At 30.3% G+C, this 26,570-nt stretch overlaps 1 protein-coding gene across 2 annotated transcripts in view; it reads left to right on the top strand.

Moving 5' to 3' along the window:
- The window catches only part of Syn2 (Syntrophin-like 2), a 115,378-nt gene that overhangs the window by 14,312 nt on the left and 74,496 nt on the right, over positions 1-26,570 (top strand). For both annotated transcript variants that reach the window (XM_035362205.2, XM_085811819.1), the window contains exons 2-6: positions 3,689-3,856; positions 9,847-9,903; positions 16,370-16,427; positions 18,014-18,057; positions 24,295-24,421. In XM_035362205.2, the coding sequence (XP_035218096.1) occupies positions 3,689-3,856; positions 9,847-9,903; positions 16,370-16,427; positions 18,014-18,057; positions 24,295-24,421 (454 nt within the window). The remainder of the gene's footprint in view (positions 1-3,688; positions 3,857-9,846; positions 9,904-16,369; positions 16,428-18,013; positions 18,058-24,294; positions 24,422-26,570) is intronic.

The following is a 26,570-nucleotide window of genomic DNA, read 5'->3' as shown; positions in this document are numbered from 1 at the left end:
TAGTCTACACAAGTCACTGAATAAAAATTTGAGCAGTCTGTGTATCATATTTCCCAAATGAAATGAAAAAAAAAAAAAAAAGTGTTTTTTTTTTGTTGTTTTTTGTGATCTAAACATTTAGTTAACTGTATTTATCCTTTGAGAAAAAAAATGATTCATTGTACTATGACAAGTGTATTGTTTAGTCCCTTCTTGCACTCCAAATATCTGAATATTGCATGCGCTTGCTATGGCAATACTTATATTTTGATTTAGGTAAGGCGATGAATAACAAATTACCTCATATCTGGTAAGTAAACTTGATTTGCTTACTACAGTTAAAAGTCGTTAATCTGGACACCCATAATCCAGACCTCAAAGCTACAAACTTTCTGTGCATGCGTCAAAGCATAATGCGTTCACGCATGCGCATAGGCGTTTTCACATGCGCGTAATACTTTTACGCATGCATATACGCATAATACGTTTATGCATGCGCATTTAGTGTGTAATGGACAGTATAAGGGAAACTAAAATTATCTAATTATCTATTTCAGTTAATGTTGCAGATTGCGTTGTTCCTTAATCTTCTAATTGGATCCGGCTTATTATTTTTTGCAGACTGTTATAGCAATTTTATAAAAGTAAGCTTGAACTTTCGATTATGTCAAAAAGAATTTCCGATTCTGGAGCTACCAAAGAATCTACAAAGCGAAAGCGTGTTTCGGTGTCCATCAAACAAAAAGTGGAAATGCTGCAAAAAATGGATAAAGGCATATCTTTTGATTCTCTGATCATTCCAAAAATCTGTTTATCAATTTCACGCTGCTCTGCGGGGGGGGGGGAAACGCCGCAGCGCGCAATGAATTGGAAGTTGATCTGTCAGCACTATCCTTATCTTCAAGGCAGATGTTTTTATTTTACTTGTTTTTATTTATAATTCCTTACCAAATGTAGTATTTCATCTCCATGTACTCCGTCTTTGATATGATTTAAATCAAATTCCTCGTCATTATAATTCGCTTCCGATAGTGAAGAAAGTGACACAGAGGTTATTGAAAACGAAAAAATTTCAATTGACAAATTAGTCGGTATTCTCGATACAGCAATTATAGGACTTGAACAGCGGAACTTTGTAACTGAAGAAGAAATTATGTCTGTTTATAGAATTAAAGAGAAAATGTTATCACATAAAAAAACGAAGCAACTTAAACAACTTACATTGAAAGAAATGTTTAATAAAGTAAACAAATAAATATTAAGCTTGTTTTTTGTAAATTTTGATACCCTTTAGATCATAATTGTTCTTTATTTCATAAATTACGGTTTCATATTTTTAATTTTATAATTTCTGCATGCCATCTTACCTTATTTAAACTGATGATCTATAATCCGGAATCACCGAAGTCCCGATGCGTCCGGATTAACAACTTTTGACTGTATCATACACAATTGTGTTGCAATTCTATACGATTCTGCTATAAACCGAGGAGTGGAACCTGCCTGCATCTTTTGCAAAATTTCCACTTTTTGCATTACCGTCAATGCAAGGTCTTGACGTTTTTCAACGTCGCAAGCAGTAAAATCATGAGTGCGTTTTTTATCTGTCATTGTATTAAAAGGGCTGAAATTTAATATATTCTTAATTTATCATCAAAATATCCGTAAAAAAAAAAGCAATATCTAATTCAATACTTATGTGCTTTGAATTACCTGTCATTAATAAGGGACATTATTCAATGACATTTTTTCGGTTTTCTTCTATAGCAAAATTTGTGAAGTTAATTTTGTATAATTAGATACTTAGTTTGAACATATGCAGCCAGTCTGAAATATCTTTTAGTGACTCATTTAAAATTTATTCACATTTTTGTAAATTGTTAATGCCAAATTGCAGTATCTTACATAACAGGTAACTTCAGTGTCTAAGTGATACGAGGATGGATATTGTTCATTTAGATAAGGAAAAGAAGAGGACTGTTAATAGAGCCTTGAGAAATTCCATTTCTTAAAGCTAAGGGTGCATTTGTCTGTAGCAAAAACTTCTGTCTTACTCTAATTTGTTTGCTTTTTCAGAAAATGAGCAAGCCATATTGGAGTATTATCGATTTATTCGAAGATTTAACATGATTTTTGTGATTCTTTTGTTTCTAAGTAGGGTCAAAAGCTGACTTTATGTAGACAAATTTGCGGAATACAACCAATCTCTTTTTTATGTGCATGTATTATTAATTCTATCCAACTATAAATTCACCTTGAAAAAGTAAATGGTGCCTGCCATCCAACAGGTTTTCTAGAATGTGCTTTTAGGGACAAAAAGGTTGGGAATCCTTGCTTTAACATATAAGATAATGTATGCAATACTCTAAATAATGAGAGATGTAAAAAATTTGCAAAAAAGTACATATCGTACACAAAGAATGAAGTGCAAATTGTCATATCATTCATCCTTCCTATAGAATTTTTTATACTATAATACTAAATATTAAAAACATGTATTCAGGCGCTTTTGTTAATGGAACATCCAGTGCTTATTAAGAGATGTCACTATCAGACTCTTGCCACAAAACAGTGGTTTGCAAGATGATAAATAATGGCTGGTTGAGCAGTGAACAGAAGGTGAAAGTTGAAAGGCTTTTTGAAGAAGTGTTTGGTGGTGAAACAAAGACATTTTCGTGTACACTTTGATACGAATACTTTGATTGTGTCAGCAACTGAAAGACACTGGCTCTGTGTTAAAGAAACATGTATTATGCTCGTTAACTGTCTGCATACTTACATGTGGCAACATTGCTCCCTTTACACAGTCATTGGTTCATGCAAGACAGAGCTGTTCACACATTGCAAGTGTTTTCCTTGATTTTCTGTATGAGATGTTTATTGTAAATATAATATTACACTAATCTACTTGAATGTTTCAGAGTTCTTATTGTGCAGTTCTGTTATTGCACTTTCTAAAGATGTGCTGAGTATTGTGATATATGCAAAGGTTTGCTTGCAAGAGATTATGAAACAAAGTGGTTAACGTATTTGAGTACATAAATAAACGTATTTGAGTTAACGTATTTGAGTGCAATTAAACTCACTTTACATACTTAGACAGTTAATGTGCTTTGTAATATTTTAATGTTAAATAAATATATGATAAACAGAAAAAAGGAAAAGACATTTCATGCCCCATGTTTTTAGGCATTTAATTGTAGATATGTGGAGTATTTCTTAATAAGTAGGAAGTAACTAATTCCTATTTATGTAATAAAATTCATTAAACGAAAGAGTGGTAATTGCTAAAAAAAGTAATAGTTTTGTGCAGTATTATTATTTTTGAGCAATCAATAAACTTCTGTATTTCTTGAAAATTAAGTTTACATGTTTTTGTATTTCTTCTTATTGTTATTAATTTTCCTACATAAAAATCTTGCATTTTAGAATATTAATAAATTTTACTTTGCATTTAGTTTTAAAGTAGGATTTAGTACCAATCTAAAATCCATAACATAAAAATTAAGATTTCAACATATTGTGTATGTGAGGAAGAAATACTGAAAAGGCTGCAAGTGTATTGAATCATAGATGATAGCAGTTCTGTTATCTTCAACACATTTAATGATTTTCACTCTTTGTATTCCTGGTATAGGTTACTTAGTTTATTTATTAATTGCATTTTAGCATTATTTAATATTATAGTATTAATTTTTTCCCCTTTTAGGTGAAGGTTGGCATGGTAATGGTAAGTGATGGTAAAAGTCGTCCCCAACCGATGAGACTCCAGCTGAGCAGCAACATGTTGGTTTTACAGAAAGAAGAAATGGTTCCTGTAGGTTTGCCGACAACACCTGTTGTTCCACCTATATCACGTGATAGTATCAATGCACAGGTAAATCATTTAGACTGAAATCGAATCATAATTATTTTTCATCTTATGTTTAAATATATCCTTTGTATGCTTGTTTCTGTGTATGTTTTCCCTTTTATTGTGTGTGCTTAGTTTTTTACTATAAATCATCTTGTTCTAAAATGATGAATGTATCTTAGGTACTAGTCCCCCAAACCTTATAAAAAGTGATTGGTATTGTATGATATTTAGTAGTATTGTACAATAAAATCAAAGTTGCAGTTTAGTTTTATGCCCATAAAAACTCTTGGTACTTACGTATTAACACAACCAGGCCAAAATTCGCATAAATCGCCAAATTTGGCGACCATACTTACGGCAACCCTACGTGTTATACGTAGACGGAGACTTTTTTTGTTACTGTACCTAACAGAAGTGCCGTTACCCTCATGGAAAAAATTTGCGAAAATATCAAGGAAGGAAGCATCATTTATTCGGATTGCTGGAAAGGATACAATACAATTGAGTTTGAAAATGCTGGATTTCTGCATGGAACTGTTAATTACAAATATAACTTTGTGGATCCCAACACGGGCGTTCACACACAACATGTAGAGCGCATGTGGGGCTCAGCCAAATGGCGCAACAAAAAACAGAGAGGAACAGCCTGTCATCATCTTGACTCATACCTTATCGAATTTATATGGCGCCAAGCTCAAGCTGTTAATGACGAAGACGGTTTTTAATCAGTGCTAAAAGCAATAGCCAAAAGATTTCCGCCGAAAAAATAATTCTGCAACTTATTCAAATTCGAAACCGAAAGGGTTTAATTGCTATTTTATATTTTAAAACAAAATAATATGAAAAACTATTAAAAATTATCTGTAATTAATAAATGTACATTTTCTTTCTATTCATACTTTTTTACTCAAATTTGCAAATCGCGCCAACCTGGTTGCGATAATACGTAAGTACCAAATTCTTTAAGTTATGTACTTGTAAATATGCAAAAATTAAAATTCAAGTTAAGACATATCCTCAAGTTATGTCTTAGAAATTTGGTAAACAGAATCGAACATTGCTCTGCAATAATAATAATAAATTAATTTGTGTATTGTGTACATGTTAGCACTTTGTGCTGAAAGTATGGTCAGAAAAATGTCACTGGTGAAAAAAATACAACATTTCATAACCATAGTTGACTCTCCAAATAATAAGAAATTTGGGGATTAGGAGTTTTTCTTAGGTGAACAGCAAGTGTGTGCTGTCACTGCTTGTATCCTCTGTAAGGAGATGATAGAAAAAGTAATATACATAGTGTAACACGTCGAATCATATTATAGCATGGCAACTTGTAGTCTTAAAATCTCATGTGATAGCCGTATTGCAAAATGTTGAAAGGTAGAGTTTTTCCTTTCCTCATCTCCAGGCTTAAGAAGACATACACTACAAATTTTGAATGGAAAACTCTGACCAAAAGGAACGGGTAAGACTGGAAAGGAGCCAGACTGGGAAAAAAAATCAAATTCAGAAGTAAAACTGTCATAATTAGGGGTTAATGTTTTTATCAGGTAAAAAAATCACAATCACATTAAAAAAAATTAAGAAATTGTAATACATTATTTGGAAAATACAATTTATTTAATTTTGAATATGAAATTGTCTTCTGCTATGTCTAACAATTAATTTTCACTTCTGGGTTAAAAGACCCTACTCTGGTAGAAAGAACAATTTCTGATTTCTTTTTAGTAACGGAATTCGGTTTATTTATTTGAAAAGTAACTTCAGAACTTTGCTTTAAATTTTTATAAGGGCCTAAAAAAGGAGGAGAAAATTTTCTAGCATTGGGATATTGAAATTTCTCATTACTAAATCACCAGGTGTGAAATTACTCTCTTTAAAATGAGAGTCATATCTATTTTTTATTTACATTATGATAATATTCAGCTATTTTTCTAGCATCTTCAAGTGGAAGGTACAAATCTTGATTTTCAATTAAGGGATAATAAGATAATATTCCACACATTAGATAAAATGGCGGGGATTTTTATTATAGAATATGGTGTGTTATTGTGATCTTTGGTAACTTGAGGTAATTTTTTATGGCAGTTACTTCTTATAAATGACAGCTATGAAAATAAGTATTTTATAGAACATATTCAGTGTACCAGAAAGCTCTGTCCGTTTCCATGACAACAATTTTCAACACGTAAGCACATGCTTATTTGGTGCATGTTCAGCTTACTATTTTTATCACTTAATGTATATATACTGACATAGCAAATTAACTAAAACAAAATTGATTTATGTTAGTCTTAAGTGTGAAGTGATAGCGTATTCATGGCTACTGATAAAGTTCATTTACGCCACTGTTTATGCCACTGTGTTTTATACGAATTTCAACTAGAAAGAAATGCTACAGAAGCATGTAGAAGTTTGTTGAATATGTTTGGTGAAGGTACAGTAAATAAAACATGCAGAAGATGGTTAAAAAAATTTGAAACAGGTGATTTCTATCTTTCTGGTAAGCCGTTCTGGGTGACCATCTTTGATCGACGACGATGTTGTTAAGACCATGTTGGAGCAATATCCTTTTCTGACAACATTTGAGATCACAGAAAGGCTTAATTCAGCTCAGCAAACCATTTCAGACCATATTCGGAAGATAGGATTGGTGCAGAAATATTCAAGATGGGTGCCGCATAAATTAAGTCAGAAGAATTTGGATGATTGAGTTGTCATATGCACATCTCTGCTTGCTCTGAACAAAATCAAGCCCTTCTTGAACCGGGGGATAACTGGGAATGAAAAGTGGAATACCCTACGAAAACATCGTAAGGAAAAGGGCATATTGTGAACCCGGAAAACCTAGCCCCTCCACCTCTAAACCAAATTTGACTTTGAATAAAAGAATGTTGTGTATATGGTGGGACATTCGAGGACCAATACATTTAAAACCAAATGAAAAGCTCAACTTGGAGAAGTATTGCCAGCAACTGGATAATTTAAAGACAGCAGTCCAAGAAAAGGGTCTGGCGATGTTCAATAGGAAGAACACTATACTGCATCATGATAATGCCAGACCACATGCTGCTTTGGGGACTCGCCAAAAAATTGCAGAACTAGGTTGGGAAATTCGGTCACATCCACCATATTCCTGGTAGTTAGCACCCTCCAACTATCACTTGTTTTTGTCCTTACAAAATTTCTTGAAGGGCAAAAATTTCAAAAATGAAGGAGATATCAAGCAAGCACTGGTTCAATTTTTTCCATCAAAAGATACATTTTTCAAAAATGGGATATACAGTAGTTAGTCCAAAATCCGGACTCATTGGGACTTCGGCGATTCCGGATTTGGGATTTTTCCAGATATTAGATCATCAATTTAAATCTAGTAAGATGGCATGTAATAAAATTAAAAATATGAAATTGTGATTTATGAAATAATGAAGTATTTATGATCTAAAGTGTATCAAAATTTACAAAAAAAAAAAAAAAAAGCTTAATATTTATTTGTTTACCTTATTAAACATTTCTTTCAGTGTAAATTGTTTAAGTTGCTTCATTTTTTATGCTAATACTTTCTCTTTAATTCTATAGACAGACATAATATCTTGTTTAGTTACATTGTTGAAGTCCTGTAACTGCTGTTTCGAGAAATTCAAATAAATTGTCAATAGAAATTTTCCTTTTTCAGTAACTTCTCTGTCATTTTCTTCACTATTGGTAGAGGTATTTTCTGGATCTAGAACCATACTACAGATTAATTAATTTATGATTGAGAAGTATTGTCATCACAATGAAAAACTTCTTTTATATCATCTTCATTTATTACTTCTCCACATTTCATTACAAAATTCATTAATTGGATCATGTCACCTTTGTTTTGCGATATCCAAAAACCTTTAAAATTAGTAGCTATCATCATCAAATTTAGCTATCCTTCACTATACATATTTGGCTATGCATCATGAGCTTGACGACTAACGACAAGTTGTTTCGTTAAATTTTTATTTTGCTTCTATCGTGCACTGAGAGATTTAAGCCTGAATTGTATTAGTTTAGGAATTTATTATGCTTATCTCTATTTCTTGCACATACTTAAGGCTGATCAGAGTTCTGAATGAATACATTCCCACATATACTTAAGCCTTATTGAGGGCTGGCACTAGATATCTTACTGCCGTATGCAGTCTCTGTGGGTCCTAAATTCTGCGATTCGGTGTTTCCTTACAAGCTCTGGCACTGGTTCTGGGTTTATGTGAATAACAAATCAGTTATTCTTAATTCAAATAGCCCTAAATGTAATCTTTGGGTCTATGAGTATCATTAACAAAATTTATTTTTAGCATATGAAAAGAAATTTTTGGTAAATGTTTCCTCGTCAACATTTTTAGCACATTTAATTTAAATCTGTAATAATTGCCAAGCGTACTGTCAACATAAAAGGTTACCATACTCCTTTATTATTCAATTAATAACATAAAAAATTTTTTAAGCATTGATGAGTCATTACTCAAGTTGTCATGTTTTGAAAAACATGCGATGATGAAAGGAAAGTATAATAGATAATGATTCTCCAGGTTGGTGTCAGATCAACGATTATCTCTGTGGAATGTTTCGATTTGAGATTTGTGCCAAGCAGATATGCAGCAACAGAGCCAAATTACTGATTGTACAAATTTATGCTAAAATTAGTATTTCTTCAATAACAAGGTATTTTATTTAGCGTTGAAGAGAAATTAAGAATCAAGACTCTCCAGATGTTTTATTATGCATGGAGGGAGGGAATCAAATGCGCATGCGTAAAGCCTATGAGAAAACGGTGGTGGTTTTGAGGTCCAGATTTTAGATCATTCCGGATAATGGACATCCGGATTTCAGACTTTGTACTGTACAAATTGCCCTCATGCTGGCAATGTTGGCCCTCATGCTGTCATTAATAATAATGGCAATTATATTATTTAATTAAAGTTTATTGACGGTAAGAAAAGTTTGTATTTTGTTTTATTCCAAAAGCAGACATAACTTTCTGGTAGACACTAGTGCTAGAATATAAACAAAATATCATTATTAGTGCTATAAGACAATCACCTCCTCAGTAGAGCAAAATTATTTGGAACTACGGATAATCATCTTGGGGAAAATTCTCTGTATATAGGTACAGAAAATCGGATGTTGATTATATTAATTTGTGATAACTGATCGAAGTAAAAAAAAGTATGAGTATTATCAAATTCTGTGTCATCTATGGTTTTTATTATGCATAGCGTGTTTTTAAAGTAAGGACCATTTTGTTGTATATGGTAATATGTGCCGAATGGGCGGTAAAAAATGCTTGCGTCTTGTCCCGGCATCCCTTGGAAACAACTGTGCTCAGTTGCATCCTGTGTGTAGGTAACCTGTACTGTCTGTTCTGTGTCTTTAAAATGTTCAAGATTATCGAATAGCCCCCCCCCCCATTCAAGGTAGAGTCAGTGATACTTTTTTGTAGGCAAGAAACCTGTCTCCTGCAGACAATCGCTGGCAGATTTGTGTAATTTACAGAAGTGTAACTGCTGTAAGTGAAGGCAAAGTGCGTAAATGGGTCAGAGATTTCAAAGCTGGCCTCGACAATGTCCATGATGAGTCTCATTCCGGCCGCCCATCTGTGATCACAGACGATATAGTGGCTTCAGTTGAAGCGAAAATTCTTGAGAACAGACGCTTCGTCATAAGCACTCTTTCAAACAAATTTCCTGAAGTGTCTAGTATAGGACGTAAAAACTGCTGTGATCTCCTGGTTATCGGAGCAGGCGCCAACTTTCTGTGAAGAGGGTATTCAAAATCTAGTTCTCAGTTATGATAAGTGTTTAAACAAACTTGGCAATTATGTTGAAAAATAGAGAAACGTATGTAGAATCTGAAAAAAAAATTGATTTTTGAAAATTTTCTTTCGTTTGGTTTTTATTTTCAAATGGTCCTTATTTAAAAAACACCCCTCTTACAATGAAGTCAAATTTATTCATTTGCATTTATGCTTTCTTTTCCAGGAAAGAATTGTAAAAGTAGTAAGGCAGGAAATTGGAGGTTTAGGTTTAAGTATAAAGGTAATTTTTCATGTTAATCTTAGGTAGCTGCTGTTGATTATAAATATTACTATTTTCAATGGTAAACTACATTTTTTTTTTGTTTGCAGGATATTAATTACAAACACTGAAATAATTAACACATTGCTATGCATCTTGTTCGATACATATATGTTAGTACTTGATAAGCTCTTAAGGGCCATTAAGACTGGGGTTTATCTGAGCTAACGGAAACATCTGACATAGTTGACCCATCTTCAAAACCAGTTTTTCCCATAGGGCAGCGAGTCGATAAATCTGAACTGCAGGTATAGCAGAGCTAGTCAACACATGACACTGACTCCATTAGCTCAGATAAACCCCAGTCTGAACGATCCTTTAGCTACTGCTGGAAATGAATTATTTCTGCCATGTGTACAATCATTTATGCATTGCTGGCAGAACCTTATCATCTTTCTGGATTTTTGTTCCACTCAGACATGAACTGAGCTTTTTAAGTGAAGTGACAATATATTGTAAAAAATGTTTCACTATCAACATTATACTGCTAGAAAAGTTCAGGAAGCATTAACACATTTTTCTTAAGGCCTTGCATATCCATCTTACACACACTTTGCTCAGTTCACCATAAATTATGTAAAGGCGAAGCAACATTAATGTCTAATAATAATACCACATTCATCATCATAAATGCACTGGTTTTTCCACATTACATTCTTCATGGCTACAGTGTTGTTTTTCAAGACTGCTCGAGCCATTAAAGAGAATCCTTCACACTAGTGATACTAATTTTCATGTTTCTAGTCCATTCATATACTTATGCAAGACTAATATGTACTCTGTACTAGATTCTATCCAACAATAAACCTGTATATGTTCCATGGCTTTCATTTAATAAAAATCTGTTAATACTTGACTTATTTTGTTTGGTGCATTGTGATCTTGTCAAAATGTTTTCCAAGCAATATTGCCAGATCCTGTGATTTTTTACAAATTTGCTTTTTTTGACAAAAAAAATTTATGTCTATGTGATTTTTTCGATTTTCTGTTACTTACATTTTTTTTATATGTTGTAGAATATATATGTGTTATTGTATTGTATATATTAAAACTAATTTGTAGTAAAAAATAATTATTTAATTATGTTTAAATAAATGTTGGCAACTGGCAACCCTGCAATCGCAGCACATGTGCATTCAGTTTTCAACACTAGTCGTTGCTGTTTTTACGTGTTTCTGTGATTTCTTTGTTTAATATTTTGGTAATCTGTTAATAGGATTATAAAGTCAGATTACAGCTAATGTATAACTAAATTATGAATGAGTAAGGTGAACAAATTTAGCACTCCCTCTCAAAATCCTTGTCTTAAAATAACTATGTTTGAGGACTGGCTATGAAGATTGAAAACAGTCAAAAAAGCTTATTGCAAGCTATGTAAATGTCAACTGAGAGTACATAAAATTGATTTAATGAAGCACAATATGTCTTTAAAGTGTAACCAAAGTTTTATGTTTGAAAATGAATTGCTGTATTAAAAAGTATTCATTATGTTTATTTTATAATGTATTTTATTTCAAATGCTACTTAATAATTTTAAAATGAAAAGTTTTTAGAAAAATTGATATATACAGTCTAAACAAAATAGAGGGAAAATTTTAGAAGCTATTAAATAAATATCTGCTTATAACTGAAATAATTATCTCATTGTTAAAATAAATGAGTGTCTCACTAAATTAAAAAAAATAAATAAAATAAGCCACCAACTTAAAAGAATTACTAAATCGTAACTAGATCTACCTATAGTTCGCACCTGGTGACTTCTCACACAGGTGCGAAGATGAGCACAACAGGGAAAGGGTATCAAAGACCCTTTATTTATCACAAACTGCATAACAGTTTATTTATTTAAGTTGGTGGTTTATTTTATTTCTTGTGCATTTGATCAATTATATGGACTTACGTGCTCATGCAAAAACACCGACCACTTGCAGTGAGAACTTAAGCAATAACAATAAATTTAAAAGTTAATGTAGTGCTAGACTACAAAAATAAATTAAACCTAGCATAACTAGATGACCAGAATGTGTAGCTGCTACTAAGAATAACAGTTGGAGGACAAAATAGTGAATGCACACTTCACTAGCAAAATTGTGCTCTGTCTAACCTGTTTGATTTAAATACTTTCGTTCATCTATTTAATATACATCCTGGTGAGGAAATGCAAGGAAAAATAAGAGAATTCACAAAAGGCTAAAATAAATAAATAAATAAATAAAATAAAGCTGTTAATAAAACTTTAAACAGGACATTATATCTTTCCCCATCAGAATTTAACTATCACATAAAAAGGCTTAAATGAGCCTTGATATTTAAGTTCTAAACATAACCTTGAGTTCACTTTCAGAAATTTGAAGTCTTAACTTTCTGAATTTAATTTTTACAGACAAAATCTTGTAGCCACTTTCATAACAATTCTTCTTAAAATTTTTCATCTTGACTCCTTCTAAGTACCTGTGCATCATGCACTTTAAATACTGAAATACATGTTAGAGATAACAGTTGTAATCACATTATTAGTATTTCATCTGTATGTATTTATGTTAGTATTTCTTTCTTTGGTAATTAATACTTACAAGTGTACTTGTTCCATTTTTGTTTATTAAATTATTATAAAAAGAAAATTGAAGAGTGAAACTGAAAGAAAATTAGTAAGCTACTTTATAATCATCTCTTTATTATTACAGTTTATAAATTTTACAGTTTTATAGTTCATTAAATATAGTGCTGGCCATTAAAATTGTTACACTATAAAGGAAAGAAAATGGCTAAAACTTATTTATTGTATATGTATGGAAGACGATACAAATAATCCTATGATTGGGATGGCTTTTTGGACCTGCTCATGAAAACCTGTATTTAAACAGCATTTATTAGCTACATTTGCATAAATACTTATTTCAGCCTCTGTCTTCATAAACCTCCATTAATTAAGATGACATTTATATCATTAAAGGAAGAAAGAAAAATATTTTAAACTGTAAACTAATATATACAAGTGACAAAAAATATCATGACTGGATAAAGGCAGTCATGCCACTCGGGGGATTATATTTGCAAGTGGTTTAAGGTACACAACATACAAAATTTTTATACAGAGCTGCCACCTCTGGCAGCAACAATGACTGTACCCTAGCTGGGTTTCGATTCAAATTGAGCTTGAATGGCACATATGAATACTTCATCCCAAGCAGCTCCAATAAAGAGTTCATCAATTGTTGAGTGGCTGCATGCCAACTTATTGATAAACCATGATCAGATGTTCTTAATGGGTGAGAGATCTGGAGAACATGCTGCTGGCACAACAGTCAAACATCTTCTGTATTGAGGAAGGTGCGGATAGCACGAGCACCATGCGATCATGCGTTATCATTGAAAGATTATGTCGTGCAAATAGGGTACAGATAGGGATTGAAGATAGGGTACAGTCGCAGACCTTTAACATGTCAGAAATGTAATCCCAACTGTCCACATTGCCGGTTATGTAAGGAAGAGGTGACCGGGATGTGTACTCAGTGGCAACCCATACCAGTATTTTAGGTGCCTGGGACTGCTGAGATCCTGCATGGGATTCAGTATGGCCCTCCTTGACCCACTGATTCCATATTCACTTGATAATAATGAGATCCTGACCAACATGAACATCACTGTTGTGGAACCAATGGGCTGCAATCCAGCCACATTCAAATTGTAACATGTGTCGGTAGGAATTCCTTCTTCTTATATGAGGTGTAACACAATCTTTACTCAAATAACTGATGTTCAAATGTGATTTCCATATTAGTAACTCACTGTTCAATCTTCCCATTTGTACACTAGATGTAGATGGCATTAGTCATACCTGCTTTGTGTGCATGCTCTGGAATACTAATCATTTGCATATCCCAAATGTAGTTTCTTTCATGCAGATTTAACATTTATTGCATGCTGCCTTCCTGGTGTAACAATTTTAATGGTTGGTAGTATACCTCAAATCATGTGATAGGGTATGGCATTAGTCTTTGTTTTTGTGCTTATCTTTTGCTTATTTGTCAGCTTTAAATAGCTATAGCCATGTTTATGTATATTAAATGATTTTCTATTCAGATTTCAAAATTTTAGTACTTCAGTTGGTTTATGTTAGTAAAACTCATTGTGCTACCTGTCACTTGAAAATCATACCCATTTTTTCATTTGAGACTGTAATTATTAAATATTTGATGATCCCTTTTTTCCTGGAGGGTTTTATAATACTAGTTGATAGTATTTATCACAATTTTCTTGTTATAGCTTTCTTTCATTGTAGAATTTCCTCTTAGTATTGTTATTTGGTATTATAAAGTACATTCTGGGCTTATGTCAGTAATACAAATACATCATTTGATATTAATTGTTACTTAGCAATATTGTTAATTTCATATCCATAGTATTTTTAAGATACTTCAAAATTTTTAAAAATGATAGTTTTGTTTTAAAATGTTTGCTTTTGCTTAAAATGTTTCATGTATTTGTTTGTGTTGGATTCCTTACTTGTCCAGTGTTTGTACTCTGTATAAAATGTACGATTGAATTATTGATACAATATAAAATAATATACATTCTATGCATTCCAGTTTCACATTAGATTTTGATCTTACATTAAAATATTTCTCATTAGTGTGTCATGACATTAATGCTTTCTCTTAATTTAGTATAATCAATGTACCTTTTTTTTGATTTTCTTTCTTATCAAATGATGTGGAATTAATATTATTTTAAAAATTTGATTTGGATATAAACTGCATTTTGAACAACAGGAATATTGATGTGAGAAATGCATCGATAATGTGTATATTTACTGCGTCTCTTTCAGTTTTTTTTTTTTTGAACAATTTGTAAACTATGAATATTGAGGAGAATGTAAATTATAGTAATAGCCCTGTTTTGTAATATGTAACTTAGAATTTCTGATTATTTTAATGATGAGTAGTTTAAATTGTAGAGTGGTTTAAATTATAAACATTTATTGCTCTTTAACACTTTTTTCCACATTCAAAGTAAAATACAAAAGGTTTGTATTTCTTTCACTACTCGAAGTTTTAAAATGATGTGGATCGGCAATGTGGACAGTTGGGAAACCGGCAATGTGGACAGTTGGGAAAGCTATCCATTAACATGTCATAGTTTGTTATCCATTAACATGTCGGATAGTTAAACTGGAAAGTATAATGGAAATAAAACTGTGCTGCTTATTTTAAATTCAAAACAGTGTATTAAAATTCAAATTGAATTAAAAATACAAATTTAACATTTTTATTAAATCTTGGCTTGATAAGTATTTGGGAAGCAAAAGTAGCTAGTTGAAGTTTAATTCAATAAATTTAACCGACAGGCAAGGGAAGTAGAATGATCCTAGCCAGCCAAAAGCTTTCTTTCCAAGTTTAAGAACTCTGTGCATATTTATACATTTAACTAATGTAACTGGTAGGAACTGATGGAAGTAAGTGAAAGTGCAGGCAAATTAATAACTGGTTAATCAACAGGAAACCGTATAAAAAATAAGTAAACTCCTCAGTTATGAATGCTGAAAGAAAAATTAACTACAATTATCCTGTTTCACAAATATAAACTTATAAATATAAACATTGTATAATGATATTTCATTCATTTTCACAATCCGTGATATTGCCAAGTAGTTTAAATTACAAAAATCTTTTTTTTTTTTTTTAAATGGGCTAATTTTTCTTAACACTATTTTGGTTATTTCATGTATTCTTTATAGTCTGCATTTAGAAATGTTATCTTAACATCACATTACATTTTGGTTTTTATTCTTGAAGTCATAATGATGCTGAAAAATCCCCCCTCCTTCCCTGAAAGTTTTGCTTTAATGCTAATTCATAATCTGTGTTCTATTATTCTTTTTTTTCCAGATTATGCAATACATCATTAGGTTCCTGTGTTTTTTAGGAATAAAACCCAGTCTGTTTTTGTTAGTATGTTATTATTATTACTGAAATTGTGATGTGAAAGCATTTAAAGTACTCTTTCTGAAAGTTATAATGGTAGTCCTTCTTCCTACTATATTTACATGGATATCTTATGCTTTACCGAGTGACATCACATTTCTTTTAAATAACTGAGGTTTCTGATTAAATTTGAAACATAAATTATTTTATGCTTTGCAGAGCAGCAACATTTTCTTTTTAAATCACTGAGTTTGTTAATTAATAATTCATTAAACAAAGCATGAAATAAATTTTAAAAAAACTTGAAATTCAAAATTTGTGCTTTACAAAGTACAAATGTTTGGGTATAGAACTTATTTAAAATTTTGTGATTCTAGGTGTGCCATCTTTACACAATGCAAGAAACATAAATTCTTCATTATTTAATAATACATACATAAATAATTTATAAATTTCAGTAATCTTATGGTAATTTTTAACATTCTTTCTCTGCTGTCTTTCAGGGAGGAGCAGAAAATAAACTTCCAATCTTAATATCTAGAATATTTAAAGATCAAGCTGGTGAGCATTATTTTTAAACTTTGGAACTAAAGTTATGTTAAATATGCAAAATACTATCTTTTATCATTTATTATTTTTTGTCATTAGAACTTTTCGTCATTAGTATTTATCATTTTTTTTTTCCATTGAAGGAATTAAAAAAGTATTTTGTATGTTTGTATTATAAATAATTTTTAGCCATTTAATTATGTTGAGTACCCATAATACCTTAAATTTTGGATGCTTAATAAGATCCTTTTTAAATTGTTTTACTACAAATGATGTTGTAGAAAGTTTGCATGTGTATTTTTCTGTTAATACTTGTTGTATCAAAAATTTGGACTGAATAATTTGAGTTTAATATATTTCAGAATCTCTTGCGATACTATATATTTACAAGTTTTGTTGATAAATTGTTTATTATTTAATCAAAACATTTTAATGGATTTTTAGGATTCAGGAATCTGTTGCTAGCCACAATTTGAGCTTTTTCATGAAATATTTGCAAATTAAAGTGATATAAAAATGAAGAAATATTTTCAGTAGTTTGTACGAAAAATTAGTATGAAAAAAATCTATTAAATCATAATAAATAATGTATAAAATTAAAAATAAATTAACATATAACCAATAATAAAAATTTGATGAATTCACAGCATGTATAAAGTAAAATTAATGTGTATATGCAAAATGATACAAAATTATCTGTAGAAACTGTAGAGATAGGTTTAATATTCGCTAACAAATTGTATTCATAAAGAAGGTGTGTCTAAAAATATCACCCAAAACTATTGGAAGTAAACGAATGAAGAAAAATTGCCATATGACACAGAGCTTGCAAAGTTCTTTTTTGAGTATTAGTACATATCTCACAATGCTGAATGTTTGTACCTGGAATATAAAGTTATAATTAATTATAACAAGGTAAGGGAAGTTCATTTTAGTGGAATTTTATAAATTATACCTTTCGATGATGTTCTTGTCATATGTATTTCCTTGTTTGTGACGTCTCCTTAAGAAATAAGAGCAAACATTTCAAAATCTTTAAATATGTTCTTTTGTTATAGTCTTAAATATTTATGTTCATAAATATATTCATGTCTATTAAGTGATATATAGATGCACTGACCTTTAAAACATAAGTTCACTGCTTATATTAAATTTTTTATATTTATATTTTTCTAATAAAGATCTTTTGGATTAAGAAGCTGATGTAATGATATTGATAACATGATGCCATAATAATAATAATTTAATTATGTATGAGATATTTGAGATATTTTTGTTGGTCATACTGCTGAGAAGCTTTGAAAAGTTGTCTGCTCATGATCTGATGCATTTAACATATTCTATATGTATTAATCAGTTGTTTAGATTATTAGTAAGGTTTTTAGTAAATAAAGAGAAATTACTTATTACATATTGGAGAAAAATTATAACTCAGTACTTTTGACAATTAGACGTTTGAGCCTCCAAATTGTATATTAGTTAAGAATCAATTGTGATATTGAATTATGTAAACAAGGTTTAAAATAAAAGTATTTGATATTTCTGATAATATCATTTTATATCAGTGTGCAATTGATTTGTTTGTTTTTCATTGCTAGCTGATCAGACAGGAGACCTTTTTGTTGGGGATGCCATACTAATGGTAAGTTAACTGAGAAAATTATTTTAAATTTATATTAGGGATGATGGGGGTACTTAATCACTTAGGTCAGGGGTCTCAAACTCAAATTGCATGCAGGCCATACTCATAATCTGAAAACAGCTGATGGACCAGGATTTTTTTCCCTATAATGAAAAGTTTTATTAATAAAATAAAAGATATTTAAAATAAATTATAAATTTTGCTCACTTTGCTGATGACATCTTGTAATTTAAGTATATTGCCAGCTAAATATTAAATTCTTAAACTAACATTTCTTTCAAATAATTCTAACATGTTTCATTAGCCATTAAGTAATTTAATTTAAACTAAAAGTAAATAAATTATGAAAACTTCATTAAGTTTTCTGAAAAATGATTCCTTGCGAGACAAAATTTTAGAATATATAATGACGACCTATTCTCTTATTTACTAAATTTTCCTTTGATGCATAAATAAATGTAATTATACACTTCTTTATTTCTTGACAACTGATGGCGTTTCAATTCCAATAAAGTTTATAACCTTGGAGAGAACTTACAAGAAATTACCTTCATTACGGATTGTAGGTGCTTGGCGGTCAGTCAGATTCTTTTCTTATTAGCTTTCAGTTGTGGAGAAAAGCTGTTAACAAATAATTTATTTTACAAATGCCAAACATTAGCACTTAAGCCATTAGTTCATGGGATCTCAGGGTTCGTATGGTCCTTAAGAGTCCTTAAAAGTGCTTAGATTTTTTGGAATAGATTTTTGGTCCTTAAAAGTCCTTAATTTTGGCCAAAATCAACAGAAGGTCCTTAATTTTAATCATCTGAAATTTCTGTCTGTTTTATGACTGTCATTTTGAGTGTGAATTATCATTTTGAGGAATATTTTTGGCAATTCACTGCCGTCTATATGATAATCTTTTGAATGGGTTCAGGAGTAATAATTTGTTTCTATTTCTAATATAAATGATAGGATACTAGAGTTTCTAAGCAAGAAGTGAAACATAAGCATTTCGAAATTCATTTTTTCTAGTAAAGAGCTCTTAAACAACTTTTTGCTTTTGGGGATGTGAATTCTTTTGTTAAACGGTTCTAAATTTGGCGACTTTTCAACATTTTGGCGATTTTAAGATTAGTTTCTATAGAAACTTTTTAATTCCAAAATCTGAGAATTTTTCGACGATTTTTTTTAAAACATCGTAACATTGATAAATTTTATTAAAATAATGGTAATATATTGAAATTATATTTAAAAAGTAACATTAAAATAAAACATTTTTATTTTTCGCTGTCATATTATAAAGTTTCATTTTTGGCAAGTTATACAATATTTTAAATCTGAAAAATAAACAAAGTATAATGCTATAAAGCACAATTTACAAAACAGCTCTTAGCAAAAGCAAAATTAGCTATGTAAGTAATTCAAAATGTCTTGTTTTTAATTAATGTCTTGTTTTTAATTAGTAAGAGTTTTTCCCGTGTAATTGTCTCAAAATATTCAAAATTCTCAGAATGTGCATCAGTTTTCTCTATAAAATTAATTTTATACTTTTTCCCTCCTACTTTTTTCCAAAATATTTCTGGCTTTTTTCTGTTACAGAAATGGTGGGGATAATTTTTCTTTAGGATTTTAGACATTTCAGCTTGGAAAGTTTAGAAGGATTTGAAGACAAGATTTATAAACCCACGATTTTAGAAGATTCGAGAAATATTTGACAAAATGAAAAATGTCTCCATGGTATCAACACATAGTGGATGTATTTTACAGAAAGTTTGCAATGAATTTCTTAATTTTGGGAGAACATCTGGAAAAACAATGAAAATATGAATGTATTACTTCTGAATGTATTACTTCTTTGAATGTATTACTTCTGATACTAGAATCTTAACATGTTCATCTTCTCTTTATTTTCTCTACTTTTCACTAGACAGAAGCATGGAAAATATCAAAAATGCTTCTGATCTTATCACATGGGCAGGCATTACAGAAAGGGATTTTTTTATTAATAAAGAAATTGAAAACTTACAATTTAAAAGATTCATCTAATATTTCTTAATGCATCATACACATAGCTGGCACTAGGCATTTTCCCACCTGATGCAATCTCTGTGGATCCTAAATTCTGCTGCCTACTGCCTTTCTAAATTCTGCTTCCAATGCTTGCTCTAAATTCTAAAAATTTCGCCATTTCTAGATTTTGTTGTTCGGTGTATCACTAAATTCCAGAAATTCTGCCACATTAGCTCTGTAACCGTCCGTTACTATATATATTTCATATTGCTTCTGAATGTTCATATTACTAAAGAAATAAAATTAGCTGCTTTTTCTGCACATTCTAAATGCGTTTAGTGTTTTTTAGAATAACGGAAATCCTTAATTAAATCCAAAAAATTGAAGAAAGAAACTGAGTACATAAAGAAAATTATTCCTCAAAGATATGTGCAGTTATTATGTAAATTACCCAATTGTTTACGATTTCAACCTTTACTATAATTTCCCATTTCTATTTCCTCATATGATAGGGTTATTGAGTCAGATTAAATTACAATTAAATTGTATAATCTTTGACCACTAGTCCACATTATTAGTTTGAATTTGACTGTTCTTGTTTAATTACGTCACCGTGAGCTGTAATTGATTTTCTTAGCATCAAAACATGCCTATATGTTCTAAGTTCTTTTTAAGTAAGAGGCTTATTTAAACCTATGTCTGATATTGTAGTTAATTTCAGATATAGCGATAATATGCTTCACGTCTGTCGGGTGTTTTGGACTTATTAACTTTTACCAGATCAATTAAATCCTTATAGGTACATTATGGAGAGGTTGACAAGTTAGGAGATAAAGCATGCAGAAACTAGTGAAAGCATTAGTTTGCATATTGAGACAAATCTCTAATTGTTAGAAAAGATGCTTGAAAGAGAAGGAAATCGATATAAACGTTCAAATATGACCAACTGTCATAAGTGTAAAATATTTAAAGCTACTTGATAAATTGCATAGTTTATTTTATTCTCAAACTTATTAACAGTTATGTTAATTAATTCATGCTTAGTAATAATGTGTACTACTTATGGATCTATTTTATTTTTAGAATGGTATTACAAAAGTGAAATTCAGGCATAGATAATATGATCAATTGAATTTATTCAGTTCCCGTTTGCTCATAGGTCCTTAATTTTTATCATAATTGGTCCTTAAAAGTCCTTAAAAGTACTTAATTTCCGTGTGCAGAAATGTCTACGAACCCTGGATCTCCAGTACTTTTTAACAATGTTCTTATACTGAGAAAGTGCAGTGCAATTACATAAATGTTCAAAAATCATAGACAGATTGGTGTCACACAAAACAAAAGTCACACAAAACAAAGTTTGGTTAATCCACCACTCCAATTCTGCAGTGGTGGTCTTGCAAACAGTCATGTTCAGTCAGACAGCTGAAAAGAGCCACTGCTTTCTTTCTTGGAAAACTGAAAAAGGGTGGCAAAACTATAGCAGATTTATTGTTAATGGGGGTGCACCATGGAGAGGCCTGCTACATTACACCCTGTAATAATATTTTAGTAATGTATTTGCAAGCAAAGTAATTATTCGCAGTAGAAAAATTCATAAAAAAATTTACATTGTAAATTAATTTGCACCAGCACCATTTATTGATTTTCTGGGTGTTATTCATGTTCATTTTTAATGGTAATGAAAATAATATAGACTTGAAAGTCAAATAATTAACATCTTGAAATCTAAATACTTAATTGAATGGTCTTCACGAGCTACATGAAATTACTTCGGAGCTGCATGTAGCCACAGGCTGCCAGTTTGAGACCCCTGCCTTAGGCTACTTGAAATGAATAAAAATAATAATATAATAATAATATAATACTAATGAATAAAAAGTGTACCAAAATTACTAGAATGTATATGGCTAAATATTTAAACTGTATCTTTTCACAAAATCTGATAACATGTAATTATTTCCAGAAGTTTTAACATGAAAAGGGTTTTGTTAAATGTAGGAAGTTTACTTTTCGGACAAGTAAATACATTTGATGTTATTATTTCCTATTATATGCAAATTAAGAATTTTAATTTTACATTATCGTAAAATGCTGTCCTAACATAATCTCTGTACTAAATTAACTTTGTTTATTATCCAAAATAAATTTTTATTTAAAAGAGTAGGTGTATTTGACCTCATTCTTTTGAGGATACATGAATCCTAGGGATAGATTTTGTCTACAAGCAAATTCATGAAATGAAATGAAACAGTAATATAAGATTCAGTTCCATATAATGCATATAGAATACAACTGTTCTTAATTTGTCAGAATTTTTTTTTAAATACTAAGATTTATGTATTTTTTGCATAATAAATGGAAATTGTAATACTATTCCTAACACTAGATATAAAATTAACAAAGATGGAAAACTATCAAGGAAACTAATCATTATATATGACGATGTACAGTTTGCACGTGCAAAGCAAATATCTGATCAAATTTAAAAGCCAAGAACAGAAAATTACAAGATAGGTGATCAAATGACAATGATGTGTAAAGTTTGCACAATTCAAGAAAAGATAAATTTATTCTAATTAATTTAATGAGCTTAAAGAAATGGAATTAGGTCATTCTTTCCTGAATGTGAGTAATTTTGATATAATATCTCTGTGAAAAGGTGTTGGTGTGTTGAGAATATGGCAAAGCACACTAGGGCTATCTGCCTAAGGGGAGGGATGCCTTTCGTGGAGGACTTTCTAAGGGAAACTGGCTCGTATACACATTACACATGGGGAAAACCACGAAAACGCCCATGCAGCCAGCCCGTTCGCAGGATTCGAACCTCGGACCGAACTACCAGTGTTCAGCGATTTTACCGCTCAGCCGCTGGTGGGCCTGTGAAAAGGAAATTATGCATTGTGTGGGTCAAATATAAGAGTAGTTAGGTTTTCTGAATATGAAATTGAATTTTCAAGAAGAAAAAAAAAATAGCATTAATCATTTACTCCCCTAAAAAGGTCAGTAAAAGTATAGTTAAAGAGAAAGACTGGAAAATTTCCCAATCCAGTCATCTTCAGAAGAGCCTTAAAAACTGCTACAACTATAAGTTTTCAATTTAGTTTTTCAGTGCTGGAAAAATTCTGCTAAATTTTAGTGTCATCATTTTCTCAAGTTTCTTAAGTTGCTGCTTTAACTGATGCAATTGCATGCTCCTTTTTTTTTTTTTTTTTAATGAAATATTTTCTTTTTTTTAAAATAATTCTAACTTTAGTTTTATTTATACATTCACATTCATATTTTTTTTTGCTTTTCACATTCATTCATTATTTTTTGAAGTTTTATAAAAGATGTTTCAGGCCTACTTCAAAACATAATTAAGAACTGAAAATTAAAAGGCTAAATTATTTAAAATGTGATAAATTATAATATATATACTATATAATGCTTGTTTTTATAATGTGGAATTGGCCTTTTATTTAATTAATTTATTTCCAGTTGATAATTTTCTTCCATTTTTCTGTCTTATGCTTACTAATGCAATGTGGAGTTGGATGTTTTGTGTCACTTATTCAGTCTACTAATACAATATGGAATTGATATTTTGTGCGACTTATTTATTTCCAATTGCTTATTTTCTTTTAGATTTCTAACTTACCTATGTTTCCATTTGTCTAAATTTTAAGTACCATTTCATAGTTTATTAACAGTATTTCTGTGCAAATTATCTCAAAGTAACACTCTTCTTTTGTAGCTGTATATAAAACCACATTTGTATTAAAATAGCAGTTTCAGAATAAACTTTGGTCTGATTATTATATTGATTAAGTGAGTCTGATGCAGTCTCTAATAAAATCAAATATTTTGGTCATGTTTTAATCAAATGTGTATATTATTTTTAATATAAAGCTAGAAACTATGCGAGATTAATAAAGTAGAGAAGGATATAGTTTGAATAGCTTAAAAGAGCTACAAATATTTTAATTAAGTGAAGAGAAAATTAAATATGATAAAAAAGTTACTTGTCATAAATACGAGTATCATGATTTTTTTTAATCTCCTCGTTGAGCTGATTTTATTTAAAGTGTTGTCAGTCTATTGCAATTTATTTATTTTTTGTAAAGAATTTTTTTTAGAAACTATTTTAAAATTTAGTATACTGTAATTTCATTAAATTCCTGTATTTTTGTTTATAACACTGTATGTGTTTCACATAAAATATTTAATGCGAAATCTGTTATAAGACTACTATTTCTTCAGGTGAATGATATAAGCCTTGAACGTATCAATCATGATGATGCAGTGAATGTATTACGAACAGCGGGAGATGAAGTGACTTTAAGAGTAAAGCATTACAGAGCAGCTCTTCCATTTCTAGCAAAAACCTGTAAGTGTTATATTAAGTTCAATATTTTGTGTTTTTCTTTTTGAAATAAGTTTTCTTTTTGAAATAAGTGGTAAAAAACTAAAGTAAACACAATGTACATAAAATTAAAATATGATAAACATAATAACAAATTAACCCTTTGACGCGTGGTGGTCGCGCCTTGAAACCACCATTTTCCGAATTTTTTTCCTCCTCTTTTTTCCGAAATTTTTGAGTGAAAATGAATTGATTACTGATATTTTACATTTAAATAACAAAAAATGACTGTAGAATCATATATGTTTTAGGTATTAATACTTCAGATTGGATGCCTTTTAAAATTTGTTTTCGATGAGATAAAGTAACTTCCTTTTATTGATATAAACAACTTTAAATTTCAAAAGTTAGTCATTGCACATCATGATTTCTATCATAAACAATAAAAAAATTGCAGTAATTAAACTGCATATATATAAGAAAACCTCTTTATGTATGACATTTGCTATGTGGTTTCAGGGTGCGACCACTGCACCACTAGAGCATTGTGTCACAATGCTTACAATCCTCTAGAGGCTCTGTGGTCGCTCCTTGAAACCACTGGTGTTTGCTTCTCAATGGCGTTCGCTTGCTTTTCAAATAGGAATGTTTATTTTTACCCGGATATAGATAAAGGGCTTTGAAACAACAGAGTTATTTTATTACTAAACAATACATGCACCTGCCCAGTAAAAAGGTCTTTCTATTCCAAATACTTTTCTCTGACATAAACACACTTGCTCCCCAAGCTAGTATTGTGATTTTATAAATTATTTTCTGTGGTTTAAATTTAATTTAAATATACTTTGCTATAATTAAAAATAGAAATTGCATAAAAGTTTTATTTAAATTGAAAATATTTTCTGAATATTTTTGGACGAAATACGAATAAAATAAGTATGAATGGGAAACGAACGATCCAAAGCCAAAAAGACCAAGCCTCCCCCCCCCCATTAACATAAAAAAATACAAATTTCATGTGCCAAATGAAAAGAAACTAAATAACGCTGGACATATACCAGTGAAATTTACATCCAGGCAGTGTACATTTTGTAGCACAAGGAAGAAACCTCATAGAACAAGATGTATGTGCGAAACGTGCAACGTGGGTCTATGCATGTACCAAAGAGACAAAACATGCTTTGAACAGTGTCACAAAAAAAATTTGTTCTTTGAAATAAAAAAAAAATAAAAATAAAAATAAAATAAAAAAATAAAAAAAAAAAAAAAAAAGCTGAGTTCTTTTTATCTTTATTTTATTGAGTTTTTTAATCCATTTATCCAAATGTCCTTATTATGTAGGTACTTATCTTTTCACTGCTATAGAAAAATTACATAAATGTTAATTTTTAAATTTTTTCTGACGATTTACTTTGTAAAATAATGTAAAAAAATTATATGTAATGCAATTCTTAAGTACATTTTTTCAAAATCCATAAATTTTGTCATTTATTGGAAACGTGCGGAAAAAGGTAAATTTTTTTTTCCTACTACATCAGTAAGTTTCAAAGTCCTAGAAGCGTGGTGGTTTCACAGTGCAACCACCACCCACAGAACAATGGGCGAGAGTATATTTTTTTAATTCATATATTATTTGTCTCGAGGATCATAATATTCAATTTCTAGAGTTTTTAGTTAAAAAAATTATAAAAATAATATCGTACGCATCAAAGGGTTAAAAAAAATCCTTAGTGCAAAAGGGAGTTGTGTTATTATTTAATATCATAAAAAAAGATTTTTGATTTTATTTATATAATGTTTATCTTTTTTAATCTGTCTCTTTTGTGTTTTATTAACCTAATCTAATTTTTATGGCATTTTTGAAGAAGTAAAAGAGAAATAGAAACACATTTTTAAAATAAAAAGAAGGTATCTTATCAATGTTTATCGTATATAAGATATAAAATTTTCAGCAGTTGATTTTCTAAACTTACATGGTTTGCCAAAAATCTTGTAAAATTGTCAAGAAAAACTGTAGAAGAAAGCCTGTAAAATTTGGTACTAACATGATAGTCTGTAAAATGGTGCAATTCATAAATTGGAGGTTTGTAAGAAGGTAAATTCATTGTATGCGCTGCTGTATGTCTTGAATACAATGAAAATATCCATTTTGACTATTCTTTAATCCATTTGA

This window comes from Stegodyphus dumicola, chromosome 2, assembly GCF_044657685.1.
Source record: "Stegodyphus dumicola isolate Sdum_Otavi_A_Nest chromosome 2, ASM4465768v1".
NCBI lineage: Eukaryota > Metazoa > Arthropoda > Arachnida > Araneae > Eresidae > Stegodyphus > Stegodyphus dumicola.
This window is presented reverse-complemented; position numbering and strand designations above follow the sequence as displayed.